Source organism: Lutra lutra, chromosome 4, assembly GCF_902655055.1.
Source record: "Lutra lutra chromosome 4, mLutLut1.2, whole genome shotgun sequence".
In the NCBI taxonomy this organism is placed as follows: Eukaryota; Metazoa; Chordata; class Mammalia; order Carnivora; family Mustelidae; genus Lutra; species Lutra lutra.
In genome coordinates this window covers 189,868,206-189,881,736 of record NC_062281.1, presented here as the reverse complement: position 1 = coordinate 189,881,736, position 13,531 = coordinate 189,868,206, and the positions used below count along the sequence as shown (strand labels likewise).

The 13,531-nt window shown below is 56.4% G+C and overlaps 1 protein-coding gene across 1 annotated transcript; it reads right to left on the bottom strand.

Annotated features, from left to right (window-relative positions):
• Positions 1-5,539: 5,539 nt before the first annotated feature.
• SRM (spermidine synthase) lies at positions 5,540-10,164 on the bottom strand. Its single transcript, XM_047727576.1, has 8 exons — positions 9,905-10,164; positions 9,209-9,329; positions 8,602-8,694; positions 7,417-7,570; positions 6,484-6,567; positions 6,199-6,344; positions 5,953-6,075; positions 5,540-5,841 (listed from the first exon to the last, which is right to left on the bottom strand). Exons 1-8 carry the CDS (start codon positions 10,069-10,071, stop codon positions 5,821-5,823), a joined length of 909 nt encoding a protein of 302 aa, XP_047583532.1. The 5' UTR covers positions 10,072-10,164; the 3' UTR covers positions 5,540-5,820.
• Positions 10,165-13,531: the final 3,367 nt, after the last annotated feature.

The following is a 13,531-nucleotide window of genomic DNA, read 5'->3' as shown; positions in this document are numbered from 1 at the left end:
CCCTGACCCTGGGATTCTGGGAGTTGACCCCAGGACTCTGGCTTGCTCCGAGTTTCAGGCGGGGAGGAGAGGCCACTCTGGGAGCCAGGAGCTGGACCTGGATGACAGATAACCCTGGAATAAATCCCGGCTCCGTCCCTCACCCTGAATATCCATGTTCCCCTCTTGGTGTGCGACTTCTGAGGCCAGCGGGGACCTCCATGTCAATGATCAAGACAATGATGGCTTCTAGGGAGAGATGGGGATGCATCTACTTTGGCTTCCTCCCTCCTACATCTACTTCTTCCCTACGCAAGATGGGGAAGAGGAATTTTAAAAACACATGTGTGCACGAGGAGTGGGGAATATGGGAAAGGATGAAAGCCGGAAAAACAGATGGACAGGTGAGACCTGCCCTCAAGAAAGTAGCTCTAAGTCAGCATTGGGATTGGGAACTGGCTTTGGAATGGACGGTACCGCGGGTCCTTCTGGAAGCATTAAGAGGCCGACCATTCCCGTTTCCCATCCCCTGACCCCAGCGGAAACAAGAGGGAATAGAAGGAGGGTCCCGGGCCCCCTGAGCAGGGAGGGATGTCCAGAAAACAGGGCATTTGAGTAGACAGACTGAACATTGACAGCCCTAGCCTTCTTCCTGATCCAGCTTCTAGAACCAGGCAGCGCCCCGGGCAGGCTTCTCTCTTGTTCCTGGACAGTGTGGCCAGTCCAGGAGGAAAGACGCCAGGACACTGACTTGGAAGGTTCTCCCAGCAAATGGCTCAGCCACACCACCTTCAGTGAAAACCCAGTCATGTGCTTAAGAGACTCCAAATATCTTTTTAGTCCCCACTCTTACATATGAGCAGAACAGTCTGCTCTGAGGTTTTAAGGAAAACCTCAGACACAAGAACAAAAAGAAGAGGAAACTATTTAAGAAGAACATTCAGGATGCCTGGGTGATGCAGTAGGTTAAGCCTCTGCCTTCAGCTCAGGTCGTGATCTCAGGGTCCTGGGATCGAGCCCCGTATTGGGCTCCCTGCTCAGCGGGCAGTGTGCTTCTCCCTCTGCCTGCTAATCTCTCCCTCTCTCTCATTCTCTGACAAATAAATAAATAAAACTTAAAAAAAAAAAAAGAAAGAAAAAGAAAAAGAGCATTCAGAGAACAAAAAATAATTTTGGGAAATAAAAAGTATGATAGAAATGAAAAGCTCCATCGAATATTTGGAAGATAAGATGGAAGAAATCTTCCAGAAAATAGAGCAGGAAAGAAATGAAAAATAGTAACGATGAGAACATTAACAGATTTGTACCGTATGTCACAGGCTGAATAAGAGGAATTCCAGACGGAAATAAAGGAAAGAGAGGAGAGGAAATTATAAAGAAAAGAAATGCAAAGAAATGTCCCCAAACAGAAAAACATGAGTTTGTTGACTAAACTTTATGTGTGACACCTCAAAAGGCTAGAGAGAAAAATGACTTTCTACACATTGAGAGAGAAGGAGAGAGGAAACAACAAATTACATACAAAATATCAGGGAAAGAATTACTCTAGATCTCCCAAAACAACACTGGAAGCTAGCAGCCAGCGTCCAACCGAGATGGCCTTCAAAGGCTCCTGCTTTGGGGGCGCCTGGGTGGCTCAGTGGGTTAAGCCTCTGCCTTCGGCTCAGGTCCTGATCTCAGGGTCCTGGGATCGAGCCCTGCATCGGGCTCTCTGCTCAGCGGGAGCCTGCTTCCCCCTTTCTCTCTGCCTGCTTCTCTGTCTACTTGTGATCTCTCTCTCCCTCTGTCAAATAAATAAATAAATAATCTTAAAAAAAAAAAAGATTCCTGCTTTGGTGTCCTCGCCCCTCCCAAATGGAGCAAGCCTTGGGGGCAGATTATGGCTGAAGCAGTGTGTTACTCTGGAGTTCGGCCCTAGAAGACCCTGACCTTCCATCTGGCTCTGTTCGGGATCCGTTGCTCTGGGAAGCCAGTCACCACGTTGTGAGGACACTCAGTGTCCCTATGGAGAGGTCCACGTGGGGAAGAATGGAGGTCTCCTAGCCACCACTGCTGTCATTTGCTGGTCACGTGGGGAACCGTCTGGGAAGCTGACCCTCTAGCTTCCCAGTTAAGGTCAGGTGACTGTGGCCGTGGCTGGCAGCTTTACTCCAACTTTACGAATGACTCCAGGCTGGACCAGCTCGCTAAGTCACTCCCCAAATCCTGACCCACAGAAAAGACATCACTCTGCTATGTTTGGGCTAATCTTCAGCACAGCAGTAGACCATTGACACAAATGGAAAAGGGCAAATCTCAAAATGCTAAAGGAAGATGATTTCCAACATAGAATTCTAGCTCCCATCCGTGCTCTATACCCATCAATCAAGCACGAAGGTGGAACAAAGACATTTCATGGCTGTCAGAGTCTTAAAACTTTGTGTCTCTTGTCCCCTTCCTCAGAAAGCTGCTATAGAAAACACTTCACCCAGACAAGGGAGTAAACCAAGAAACAGGAAGGTTTGGAGTCCAAGAAACAGGACTTCCGATAGAGTTCTGATGGGGGTAGTCAGAAATCTCAGGACACAACACCTGTAGGGTTTAGAGATTGAAAAAAACTTTTTCTGTAGTTTTTTTTCTTAAATGAGAGTCTTAGTTACTTTCTGGTATAAATTATAAAGGAGAAATGCATATTACGTATATCAGTATTTCCTGTTAGTGAAAATTCCATTCAATGTGATCGTGAACTAACTATAAATCATAATGGAGCAGATACTAGGACCTCATGGCCAAAAAGGCTGATCAGCATTCTGTCCAGATCCTCAGGACATATATTGAGTCCAAAGATCTTTAAAAAAAAAAAAAAATCTTTTACCAAATCTTCAAGAATTGGTAAAAACTTCTTGGCTAAACTGGTGATGAATTTATTAATGATTAAGCAAATGCGAAACACCTCCAGGAGCAAGCAGCAGCAGCTTGGGAGATGGACTCAGTCTCCCGTCCCAGCCGAGAGCCGTGTTTCGTGAGCTGTGATGGCGCCAACATGGGACATGGTGCTGACCGAGGTGATCGTTTGGTTGTTGAGGGTGTGGTTGGGTCAGGGAAGGAAAGAACTAAATCCGTAGCTTCCTTAGTGGAAAGTCATCGGATGATGACTGAAACCAACGAGCTGGAAGGCAGTAAGACAGGATACTGACGTGCAGGTAAATACCAGAACCATCTGCTGGGAGTGGTCCTTGTGGCTCGCCCTGCTGAAAGCCAAGTGGCCGGGGAGGGCCACCGTTTTCCTTCCAATGATCCTCTTGCAAATACTGGAGTCCTTAAATCTGGGCAGGCTTAGTTTTGATAAATTACTAAACTTCAAAACTAGATGGCGGCAGTGGGGAGGGGGCCTGGCTGCCGGGTCAGCAGAGAATGTGACTCTTGATTTTGGGGTTGTGAGTTCGAGCCCCATATTGAGCATAAAGTTTACTTAAAATAACAACAAAACCCAAAAAGTTCTAGACAGGATCAATTTTATCCTCGATGCCACAGGTGGGGCCTGTTCATGGCCCTCTCGGGGTTTCTGGGACCTCAGGGCTCGGGCCTCGTCTGCACCGAATGTCCTGCTTCTGCTTTGGGCCATCAGTCCCTGTCTCCCATCCCATCTGTCTAGATGTGGGGTCCAGTGCTAGTCCTTCACGTGCACCCCTTCAAGGAGGCTCTACCAAAAGCTGGGGAAGTGGAAGGACTTCCATTGCAGACAACTTCAATGTGCAGGTCGGGCATTCTTGATTCCCCAAGGACCCCAACTCTTTCTACAATTTGGGGCCCCCTCTCCCCTTCCTCTGACCCGACGGGCAGTCCTGATTCCCACGAGTTCCGCAAGCACTGCATGACCCACGCTTCTTAGCCGAGCCTGTCCCAGGTGAGGAACGTTGCCCTTAATGACTTTGCCAACAGGGCAAGTGAGCCGGGGGGCTGAACATTCATGCCACTGAGCCAACAGGGGATGGAGTTGAGATTCAGACCCAGATCCAGAGCCCCTTCCAGCAGCCTTCCAGGGTCACCCTGGGGATGGACCTTCCTGGAGTTTGGTAAGATGAGCTAGGAGAGGAGAGTGAACATCTGGGGATGTCCCTGCTGGGGTGCGCTGGGATGCAGAGGAGGCACACAGGGCAGGTCAAATAGAGTGGAGTGGCTCTCCGAAGGCCAGTTGCCTGGTGTCCTCCGTGTGCTTACTAGGTGTGTGGCCTTGGGCAGGTCATCTACCTTTCTCGTGCAGTTAAAGCACCTTCCTCATGGGCAGCTGCAGGGTTTAAGGAAGGAGACCTGGGTTGGGTCAGACCTTCATAATTAGCCACTGTCACCTTCCTTTAACAGACACTCTGCCTTGTGGCTCACGTCATGTCCCCACTTGGCCTTGCTGGGAGTAGGGAGACCTGGGCAAACAATGTCCACCACGAGGCCTGGTTTTAAGATTGTTCTAGCGTTAGGGGGTGGTGGGATGGCAAAGTTAGCTTGTGATCACATGTTCAAAGGGGATGGGGGTGCGTGGAGCCCAGAGAGGGCAAGTGTCCTCTCTGAAGTCTTTCTAGAAGTTGGCTGTGCAGCTAGAGGCTTGTTCCCCTCCCCTATGATGACTGTGGTTTCAGCCCCGCCAGAAACTGCCAGGTCCAAGGTAGCTGCCCATGGCAGGTGCAGGTCGGGGGTGTTCTGGTGCCCAACCTCCCTGCCAGAGCCACTCCCTTGTCCCCTTCCTGCCAGGTCTTCCAGGTCAACCCATCCTCTGGCCATGCTTCTGCCCAGGGTAAAGAAAGGTTGGTGAGGTCAGCTTTTCCAAAGAGCAGGGCCCTTTCCTGCAGATCCTGAGACAGGAGTGGGCTGGAGGCACCCCTCCCCCCAATCTGCACCCCATTATGTGGCTACTCTCCTCCTAGGAGGGCCTCAGTCCTGGCTGATGGGAAGGGCGAGGTGCCTGGGGAAGAGGAGGGAGATTCAGGACCTTGGAGAGGGGACAGTCCTGCACCCACAGACTCCTGGGAAGGCCACCCACACCTGCTTTCTCAACCTCTTGACACTTTGGGGGGGGGGGTACTTCTGGGAATTCACCAGAGCACGCTCCTGGGTTGGCAGGTGGGATTCGAACCTAAGTCTGAATCCTGAGTCAGGGCACCTGATATGCTTAAACAGGCCCAACAACTGGACCCCAACCGTGTACCTACCCACTGCCTTGGGAGTGGCCCAGACAACCCTGTGAGTGACCTTCGTTCTGGAGACAGCAAAGTCCCAGGGCGGCCCCACCATGATCTTCTCAACCCCACAGCCCTGGCCCCGGGGGTCTGTCACCTCTGCCCTCTGTGGGGCCTGGTGAAGGACTGACCACGGTAGTGTCTCTGGACAGACTTGGGTCCGGTCTGGTAACTGTGGTGCCCCCTAGTACCAGAGGCCAGGGGGCCAGTCCCAGGTGACACAGGAGGGCCAGGTCTTCCTGTTCACCACACGTGACAGACACCTGGAGGCTGAGCCCCATACACGGGAGCGCCCCACAAGAGCTGCTGGGGCACCTGCCTGGGTCCATTCAAGGTCTAGGGACACATGGTTCGGAATTTGTTATAAATACACGTGTTTGGTGAGTGAGGGCGACAGAAGGTGGAGAAGGTGCTGTACACAGCTGGTAGAGGCTTGGAGGCCGGACGCCATGCCGACAGAGAGACAGACAGTCCGCCCGGCGGGGCAGCCCGGGCAGCATTCTGGGGCCTGTAACACTTGCTTGGTGGGCACACCGGCGGGGCGGGGGGGTCTCGTCCAGGGCTTGCTGCGCCCAGGCGCCCCGGGGGCTCCCCGGCCTGAGGTCCTGGGCGGCAGTGGCAGCGCCTGGGCTCAGCTCACATCGTTCAGGGCCTGGTAGGACAGAAGGCCTGCTCAGGAGGACGCTGGGTCCCGCCGGGGCTCAGGCGCGCCCTCGGGAGGCCCGCGAGTCCCCCGCCCTTCCCCGGCCAGCAGGCGGCTCACCTTGCGCGCGAACTCGGGCAGGACGAAGGCGGCCTGGTGCACGTCCGAGTTGTAGTACTTCAGCTGCATCTGCTCCACCTGCTTCTGCGTCAGCTGCTGCACGGGCTTCCGGAAGTCGGTGCTCTGGGGCCGGGGGCGCAGGCATCAGGGAAGTGCTCTCGGGGCCGCCCGCAACACTGCCCCAACCCCTACACCCGCCCCTCACCCCCGCCCTGGGCCCCCACCGCGGGAGGGCTCGCAGCTCACGGGATTTTTGCTGCACAGCATGAAGCCTATCTGGCCGCTGGGGTAGGTAGGGATGGTGCAGTAGGCGTAGGCCACCACGGGGAAGAGCGACTTGCAGAACTGCCGCATCTGCTTGATGAGGTCCAGGTGCAGCCACTGACACTCGCCTGCGCGGGGGGGGGGGGGGGGGGGGGGGGGGGGGCAGTAGGGGGGCATCAGCCCCAGCGGCAGGCCTGCTCCTGGCCCACAGCGCAGGGCTGCCCCTCCGGCCCTCCCTGCCGCAAGTCCCCCCCGCACCCCACTCACCCTGGCAGCAGAGGACGCCGTTGTCCTTGAGGGCCGTCTTCATGAGCTGGTAATAGGACTCCTTGAAGAGACTCTCTGCAGGGCCTACAGAGGAGGGGACAAGGAGCACCTTCTGGCTGAGACCTCCCCACCCGGCTCTGGGCTCTGGGGGCTGGTGAGCGCCGCGATTGCCCCACTACAGACCCACACAGCCACCAAGGAGGCAGGGCCAGGATTTGAACCCCGTTCTGTGGACTCAGAAACCAACCACGAAGAGGGTGCTTTGGAGGAGTGCAGGGACCTGCTGCCTCAGTATCTGAGGGGGCTCCACGTTTCCATCCCGTTCCTAGGTGTTGGGGGAGGGGTTCTCACTGCCACTGTGTCAGGGGACTCTATACCCTGGGCCTTGGGTTGAGACTAGATCCCATCCCCCGCCCCGATGCTGGCCTATTAAGAGCGGAGAGGAGGGGCGCCTGGGTGGCTCAGTGGGTTAAAGCCTCTGCCTTCAGCTCGGGTCATGGTCTCAGGGTCCTGGGATCGAGCCCCACGTTGGGCTCTCCACTCAGCAGGGAGCCTGCTTCCCTTCCTCTCTCTCTGCCTGCTTCTCTGCCTGCTTGTGATCTCTGTCTGTCAAACAAATAAATAAAAATCTTAAAAAAAAAAAAAAAGCGGAGAGGAGACTGAAGAGGAAGCTGGGGCCTCTGTGGGCCAAGGCCAGCGCCCTGCTCTCCTCCAGGCTCCCAATCCCCTTGTAACTTTGGGCAGAACTGTGCTCTCCCTTCTCTGGGGAGTCAGGTCTGGGGTGGGGGAGGGAGTGACCAAGAAGGGAACGGTGCAGCTCGAGCTCTGGACCCCCACTGTCTTCCACTCTGCAAATCAGCTGTGGGCACAGAGGGAGGGCTGGAGCCACTGGACCGAGGCTGCCAGCAGGCCCAAGGCCCATCCCTTGCTTACCCATAGGGTCTGAGGAGTCAGTGATGATAACATCGAAGGCATCCTGGTTCTGTTTCATGAACTCGAAACCGTCGCCCACGTGCAGGGTCAGCTTGGAGCTAGAGTAGCCCACAGCCATGCCTGGCAGGAACTTCTTAGAGACCTGGATGACATCCTGGGGAAGGAGGAGGGACCCGGCTGAGACGTGGGGGCTGGGGGCCCGCCAGTGCTCCTTTAGATAGTCTGGTCACTTGGGCAAGCCATTCAATTTGCGGAGACCCGGTATCCTGCTGCCTCCCCCGCCATCATGGGGGGCTGGCTCCTGCCTCCTGAACTTGCCTCCCACTATCCCCGTTCTCTGTCCCTGGACCAGACTGTCCCATCTGAGTGACTTTTTTGCTGGGTCAGAGGAAGGGGAGTTCAGCCTCTGCCAGGAGGGCCTTCCCCTGCCCCCACATGGCGAGCTGCTTCTCATCCAGGCCTCAGCTGAAACCCATCTCCTCCAGGCGAGTGCCGACCAGCCTTCACTTCTAATCTCTTGAGCCTGTCTTTTCCTTCCACACTCTGCTCCCCACCGTGCCTCTGAGGACTCCTCCTCGATAGAATATCAATTCAGGGGGCACGGACTGGAGCTGTCCATTCACCACTCTATCCCAGCACCTAGAGCGTTGGCTGCCACTTAACAGGTGCTCATTAAAAACGTGCTGAACGAAAAGGGTGGACACACAAGTAGTTGCAATGCCCCTGGGACTTGACTTAAAACCAGCGTAGTCTTAAAACTAAGAATGAGCGGCTCCTGGGTGGCTCAGTGGGTTAAAGCCTCTGCCTTAGGCTCAGGTCATGATCCCAAGGTCCTGGGATCGAGCCCCACATCGGGCTCTCTGCTCAGCAGGGAGCCTGCTTTCTCCTCTCTCTCTCTGCCTGCCTCTCTGCCTATTTGTGATCTCTGTCTGTCAAATAAACAAATAAAAAATCTTAAAAAAAAACAAAAAAAACTAAGAATGAAAAACTAAGTCTTAGTCTAAGAACCAGCATCTTGGCACACCTACTACCTGCCAGGCCCTTTGCTACCTGGTTTTCCTACCGAATCCTTCCAACACATTCTTGAGAGGAACAAAGACACTGAGCACTTCTGAGCGACGCGCCAAAGGGTACACAGCCAATTCAGGGCGGAACGGGGATTCGAACCCAGAGCCAGGCACTCACCTCATCAATCTCACACTGGACCACAGATTCCACGGAGGAATGCTTCAACACCTCCCGCAGGACACCTCCATCCCCACCCCCGATGATCAGCACCTAGGAGTGGCAGCATTATTCAGAAACACAGCCCCAAGCCTGAGCACCAGCCCCACCAAACAGGCTCCAGCAGGACTCGGGGGGCCTGGGCGCGCACAGGGCAGAGGCACTCGCACAACACAACCCGAACAGATGGTTTCTCAACTCCTCTGATGCATAGACAGACCTCGTTACCTCATTTGCTACTCTCAGAGATGCTTTCCTGCCCCAGGAACCTGGCACGAGGTGTCCCCTTTTCCTGGAAACTCCTCCCAGGGCTGCTCCTTCTGATGAAGCAGGCCTCAGCCAGAACCCTTTGCTCCCAGAGGCTGTGGCAGCCCCCACCCCTTGTGAAGTGGGCCACTGGGCCCCACTTCCTTCCCCAGTCCTTGCTAGCACTTTCTGACAATCATTTAGGAAGCCCCTGGGCTGAGTTGGACACAGCTGAGGCCTTCTGCCCTGTTCCGCGGGACACTGAGGAGTGGGGCTTCCCGGTTCCAAGCTGGGGGCTGCATCTTGGTGGGAGCCGGGGTACCTTGCGAGGGTTGGGGTGGCTGCAAAGGGGCAGGTTGGCTATCATCTCCTGGTAGGAGAACTCGTCCCGCTCCGTGCACTGGATGACGCCGTCCAACACCAGCACGTTGCCGTAGCTCTTACTGAAGGCGGGAGTGACAGTCAGGGACCTGGGTCCCCTGGAGTGGGGGCAATGGGCCCCCATCCCCCCCCATGAGAAGAATCTCCCCCAACCTGCCAAGGGGTCCCAGGAGTGAGTGCTGGGGGGTGACACGTGGCGAGGGCCGGCAGGCAGGCCCGCTGGGTTGGGGGTGGGGGTGGACTCAGGGTCCCGGCTCTGACGTGTCCCGGAGTGACACGTGGAGCTCGGCGCGTGGGGCCGGCGCAGACTCCGGCTCCCGCCCCGCCGGAGAGGACCGCCCGAAACGCCGGCCCCCTGCCCGGAGAGGCGGGATGCAGGGTCGGGAGGGGGTCCCGGGAGGGGCCGGGCCTAGTTCCTCAGAACTTCTGACAGTTTTGCAGGGGGAGGGGCGGGGACAGAGGCGGCCCGGGGGGCGCCCGGAGGTAAAGGGCGCCGACAGGGGTCCGGCAGGAAGAGGGGCGCCCCGGGCTGAGACCGGGGCAGGAAGAGTCCCGGCTGGCTCCGGGGCGGCGGGCAGCGCGCGGTCTGGGCCGAGGGCCGCCGCAGGCGCTCGGGGTCCGGGGCCGGCGGTGGTACCTGCGGAAGACAAGGATATCCTGGTACCGCGAGCGCTGATGGTGTAGCAGCTGCTCCACCTGCAGCGACAGGGCCTGGCCGGGCCACAGGCTGCACGTCTCGCGGAACCAGCCCTCGTGGATGTCAGCGGGGCCGAAGGCGGCGGGGCCGTCGGGGCCGGGTTCCATGGCGGGCGGGCGGCGCGGGGCGCGGGCCCGGGACTGCAGGCCGCGCGGAGCCGCAGCACAACGGGACCAGCTCCGCCCGCCGCCCGTGCGGCAACCTAACGCGGCCTGCGGGGCGGGGCCCATTCGTAGGGGGCGGGACCCAGTCCAGCCAATGGAGGCGCGAGCGCGGGCGCGCGGCGACCCCCGAGGCCCCGCCCCCGCCGGCAGTCGGAGCGCGCTCATTGGCTGCCGGTGCGGAGCGCGGTGCCCAGTGGCTGGGACGGACCGTCCGTCGGCGGCAGCAGGGTAGTGCGGCTCGCTCCGAGGGGCCACGTGGGGGCCGGGGCCGGGCGGCCGGGCCCGGGTTCCGGCTCGGGGCGGGCGGGACCGGCGGAGGGGATCGGGGTGGGACCGGCGGAGGGGATCGGGGTGGGACCGGCGGAGGGGATCGGGGTGGGACCGGCGGAGGGGATCCGGGTACGTCCTGGGGTACGGCGCCGGCCGGGAGGCCCGTACAGCCCCCGGGAGGCGCCGAGGGCTGCAGAGGTGCCCGGCGCGGACTTTTCCGAGCGCTGGGACGAGAGGGCCGCCGACTTGAGCCTTCGGGCTGCGGAACCCGGCGCGGGCGGCTGCACTGTCGGCGCAGAGTTACGTTGTTGCGCCGGGGCGGTGGGGTAGGATGGATCTCTCGCCGCGTCCCTAAACGTGGCTCCTTGCTGGACTTGAACGGAGTCTGTGGCTCCGCCAGGGCGCACTGAGGGTTTTTATGTACTTGAGGACCAACACAGCTCCCTGACTTTAGGGAGATCTAGCCATTTTCTCTGGATTCTCCGACCCGTGAGCCCTGCGGCTGCTGGAGAAGGAGTTGTTCTTTTCTAAACGAGTTTCTAAATTTACCAGCCGCGTCCCGGAAGAGGCCAACACATGCATATTCAGCAACAAATAAGACTGGCACACTTTTTTTTTTTTTTTTTTTTTACACAAATGGCTTTGCTCTTTGAAGGGTGGGCGGGAACGTGCTGTTTTTAGAAAATGTCAAGGAACTTCTCTGAATCAAATTAAGCATGCTAATTACCAAATATTAAATGCTAATTGCCCTATATGCATAGTTCTTCGCATGCCAGGGAAGGGAGAGGAGACTGGGAGAATCTACTGGGGACATGACAGGGATGTTTTTGACTGACAGTTCTGCAGCCTCCACTTGGAGGTGGGAAGCATGTTCTCTGTAAAATCAGGTGAATAACACACTAGTGTTTATCATGTAGCCCAAGCCGCAAGGCTTACAGCAACAATGTGTCTCGTTTGACTTGAAGCTCCTTTTCCAGGGCAGGTTAACCAAGACAATAGCAGAGTTGCTAGGAGACGTCTCATAGGGAGCTGTTTCTGGACCGAGGTCATTTGGGTAAGATACAGTCAACCCCTTTGTCCTGCAGGCTTGCCTGGGTTCAGTCCAATACTTCCTCCATCAGGACATTTACACCTCTGAGCTGTGACTGCCTGTTCACTTGTGTGTCCCCTGAGCTAGACTGTGAGCTTGATGAGAATAGGGATGACGTCCCTAGCCGGCAGCACTGGAGAACAGGCTGAGTAGGCGCTGGAGGCCCCGGGCGCTGGTCCAGGCACTTCATAGTCAGCTGTCTTGGCCTTCTTCCAGGGATTGCACAGCCGAGACCAGCCTGGGGCCCTGGCATTCCGGGGGCACTGCAAGGCGGGGGCAGCGGAAGATCAAGTCCACCCATCCCATTCCTCCTGCAGGCTGAACAAAGCTGCTCCAGCACATATATCCTCAGAGGAGAAGGACCATCAGTGACACCTTTTCCCTTCCTGTAGAGGAGGTGAAACCACAGTTTTGGCCTCAACAGCAGCAGTGAATGGGATCTCTGGGATGGTGTGGAGCAGCAGTAGCTCATAGCTTCCCGGTCCAAAGAAAACAAAGGCCCTGAATAAAGTGCAGACAGGAAAGTCCCTAGATGTCCAGGGCCATGATCCCATGTATGTCACTCAGCTTCAGATCACAAGGAACAAAGGCAGTGGTTGTGTCAGAAGTAGCTGGCTAGCACGACATAGCCCAGTTACGTTCACAACGGATATGGGCCATCAGGATGGAGAAACCCAAGGTACAGAATGAAACGTTTCCCTGAATTCAGACCCACGTGCATTTAAGATTCAGTCGCAAAGCATTACTGTCTAGTGGGTCAGCTCTCCCAGCCTGTTAACGTGCAGGTGATTCATCCATCCGGAGAGGGGAGAGGTGGGCGCAAGGCTGCTGTGGAGGCCGAGATGGCAGTGGGACCACTGCAGGGTGTGTCTGTCACCGGAGACTCTGCAGTTAACACCTGAGTCCTGTGTTTGAGGCACTGTGTTCAGCCAGGCAGGCTGTGAGTGGGAATGAATTTGGCCAAGGCATGGGATTGCTTGGTTGAAAATGTTTTTGGCAAGCTAAGGTGCCACATGCAGCAGTGTGGCCCTGGGGCAGAGAGCCCTCCTCCTCAATTCTCTCTCTACCCCCAACCCCACTGACCCTGCCACACCCTCTCCCGGGGCACAGCAGCAGTCCTTCCTGGCTCAGAATCCCCGAGCTTTTTGGACTGACACAAGGCCCTTGGGACACTCACGCATCCTCCCAGGGCCCTGGAGATCCAAGCGCTCTCCCCACAGCGTCAGACTCCAGTGGACGCAACTACAGCTGTTCTCCAGACATCCCCAAGGCTCTTGTCTCCATCCCGTGGCTCCGTAGTTCTGGACTTGTGGTTTTGGGGACTAGTAAAATTTCAAAAACACGTTTGGGGGCTGACATCAGGTGGCCAACTCTTTCTTTGGCAAGGAAGGACATTTAAAAAGATCTCAGCTAGTACTGTCTGTGGTCTCCCCATCTTTTTATAAAACAAACAGAAAACACTGACACACATTTCCAAGTCAAGGACAAGGAATCACCTTATCTCTCTAAGAAACTTAACATATAGTCCTTGTTTTTAGGTCAGCTCCGGTCAGTAGTGAGCCCTCTGCGGGGCACTCAGCAAAGGCCTGGGGTGCACAGCCCTGCTTACCCAGTGGTTCTCAGACTTGAGCCACCAGGGGAATCATCTGGAGAGCTCGCTGCACCCGGCTTCCCGGGCTGCTCCCTCCTGGTTGGCAGGTGTGGGTGGAGCCCGGGTTTGCTCCCAGCAGGTCTCTGGCAGAAGCCTACACTTAGCACTAATTACAAGGTTCTCTGGACTTTCTCCCTTACTCTTCAAGGTCGAACCCAAATGTACCTTTCGGGAAGCCTCCTTAGGCCATCCTCAGTAGAAAATCATTTCTCGCTCTTCAAAATTCCCATCTATTCCACTTTTTTTTTTTTCTTTTTTTTTCAACAGCAGAGACTCTACATGGCAGATGGCTCATTGTGTCTCCGTGTCTGTTCTCTCCCAGCTCTGTACCAGAACCCTGCATGGTTAGGGGCCTGTGGACACTGAAATGACTTTCCCAGTAGCCTTTGCTG

What these genes read in the sequence shown, in the direction of transcription:
- SRM (XM_047727576.1), bottom strand. Translation starts at nt 10,071, where the DNA reads ATGGAACCCGGCCCCGACGGCCCCGCCGCCTTCGGCCCCGCTGACATC. An exon ending in GATATCCTTGTCTTCCGCAG is followed by an intron (nt 9,330 to 9,904) that starts GTACCACCGCCG and finishes TCCCGCCTTCAG; the next exon opens with TAAGAGCTACGGCAACGTGC. An exon ending in TCCAGTGTGAGATTGATGAG is followed by an intron (nt 7,571 to 8,601) that starts GTGAGTGCCTGG and finishes CTCCTTCCCCAG; the next exon opens with GATGTCATCCAGGTCTCTAA.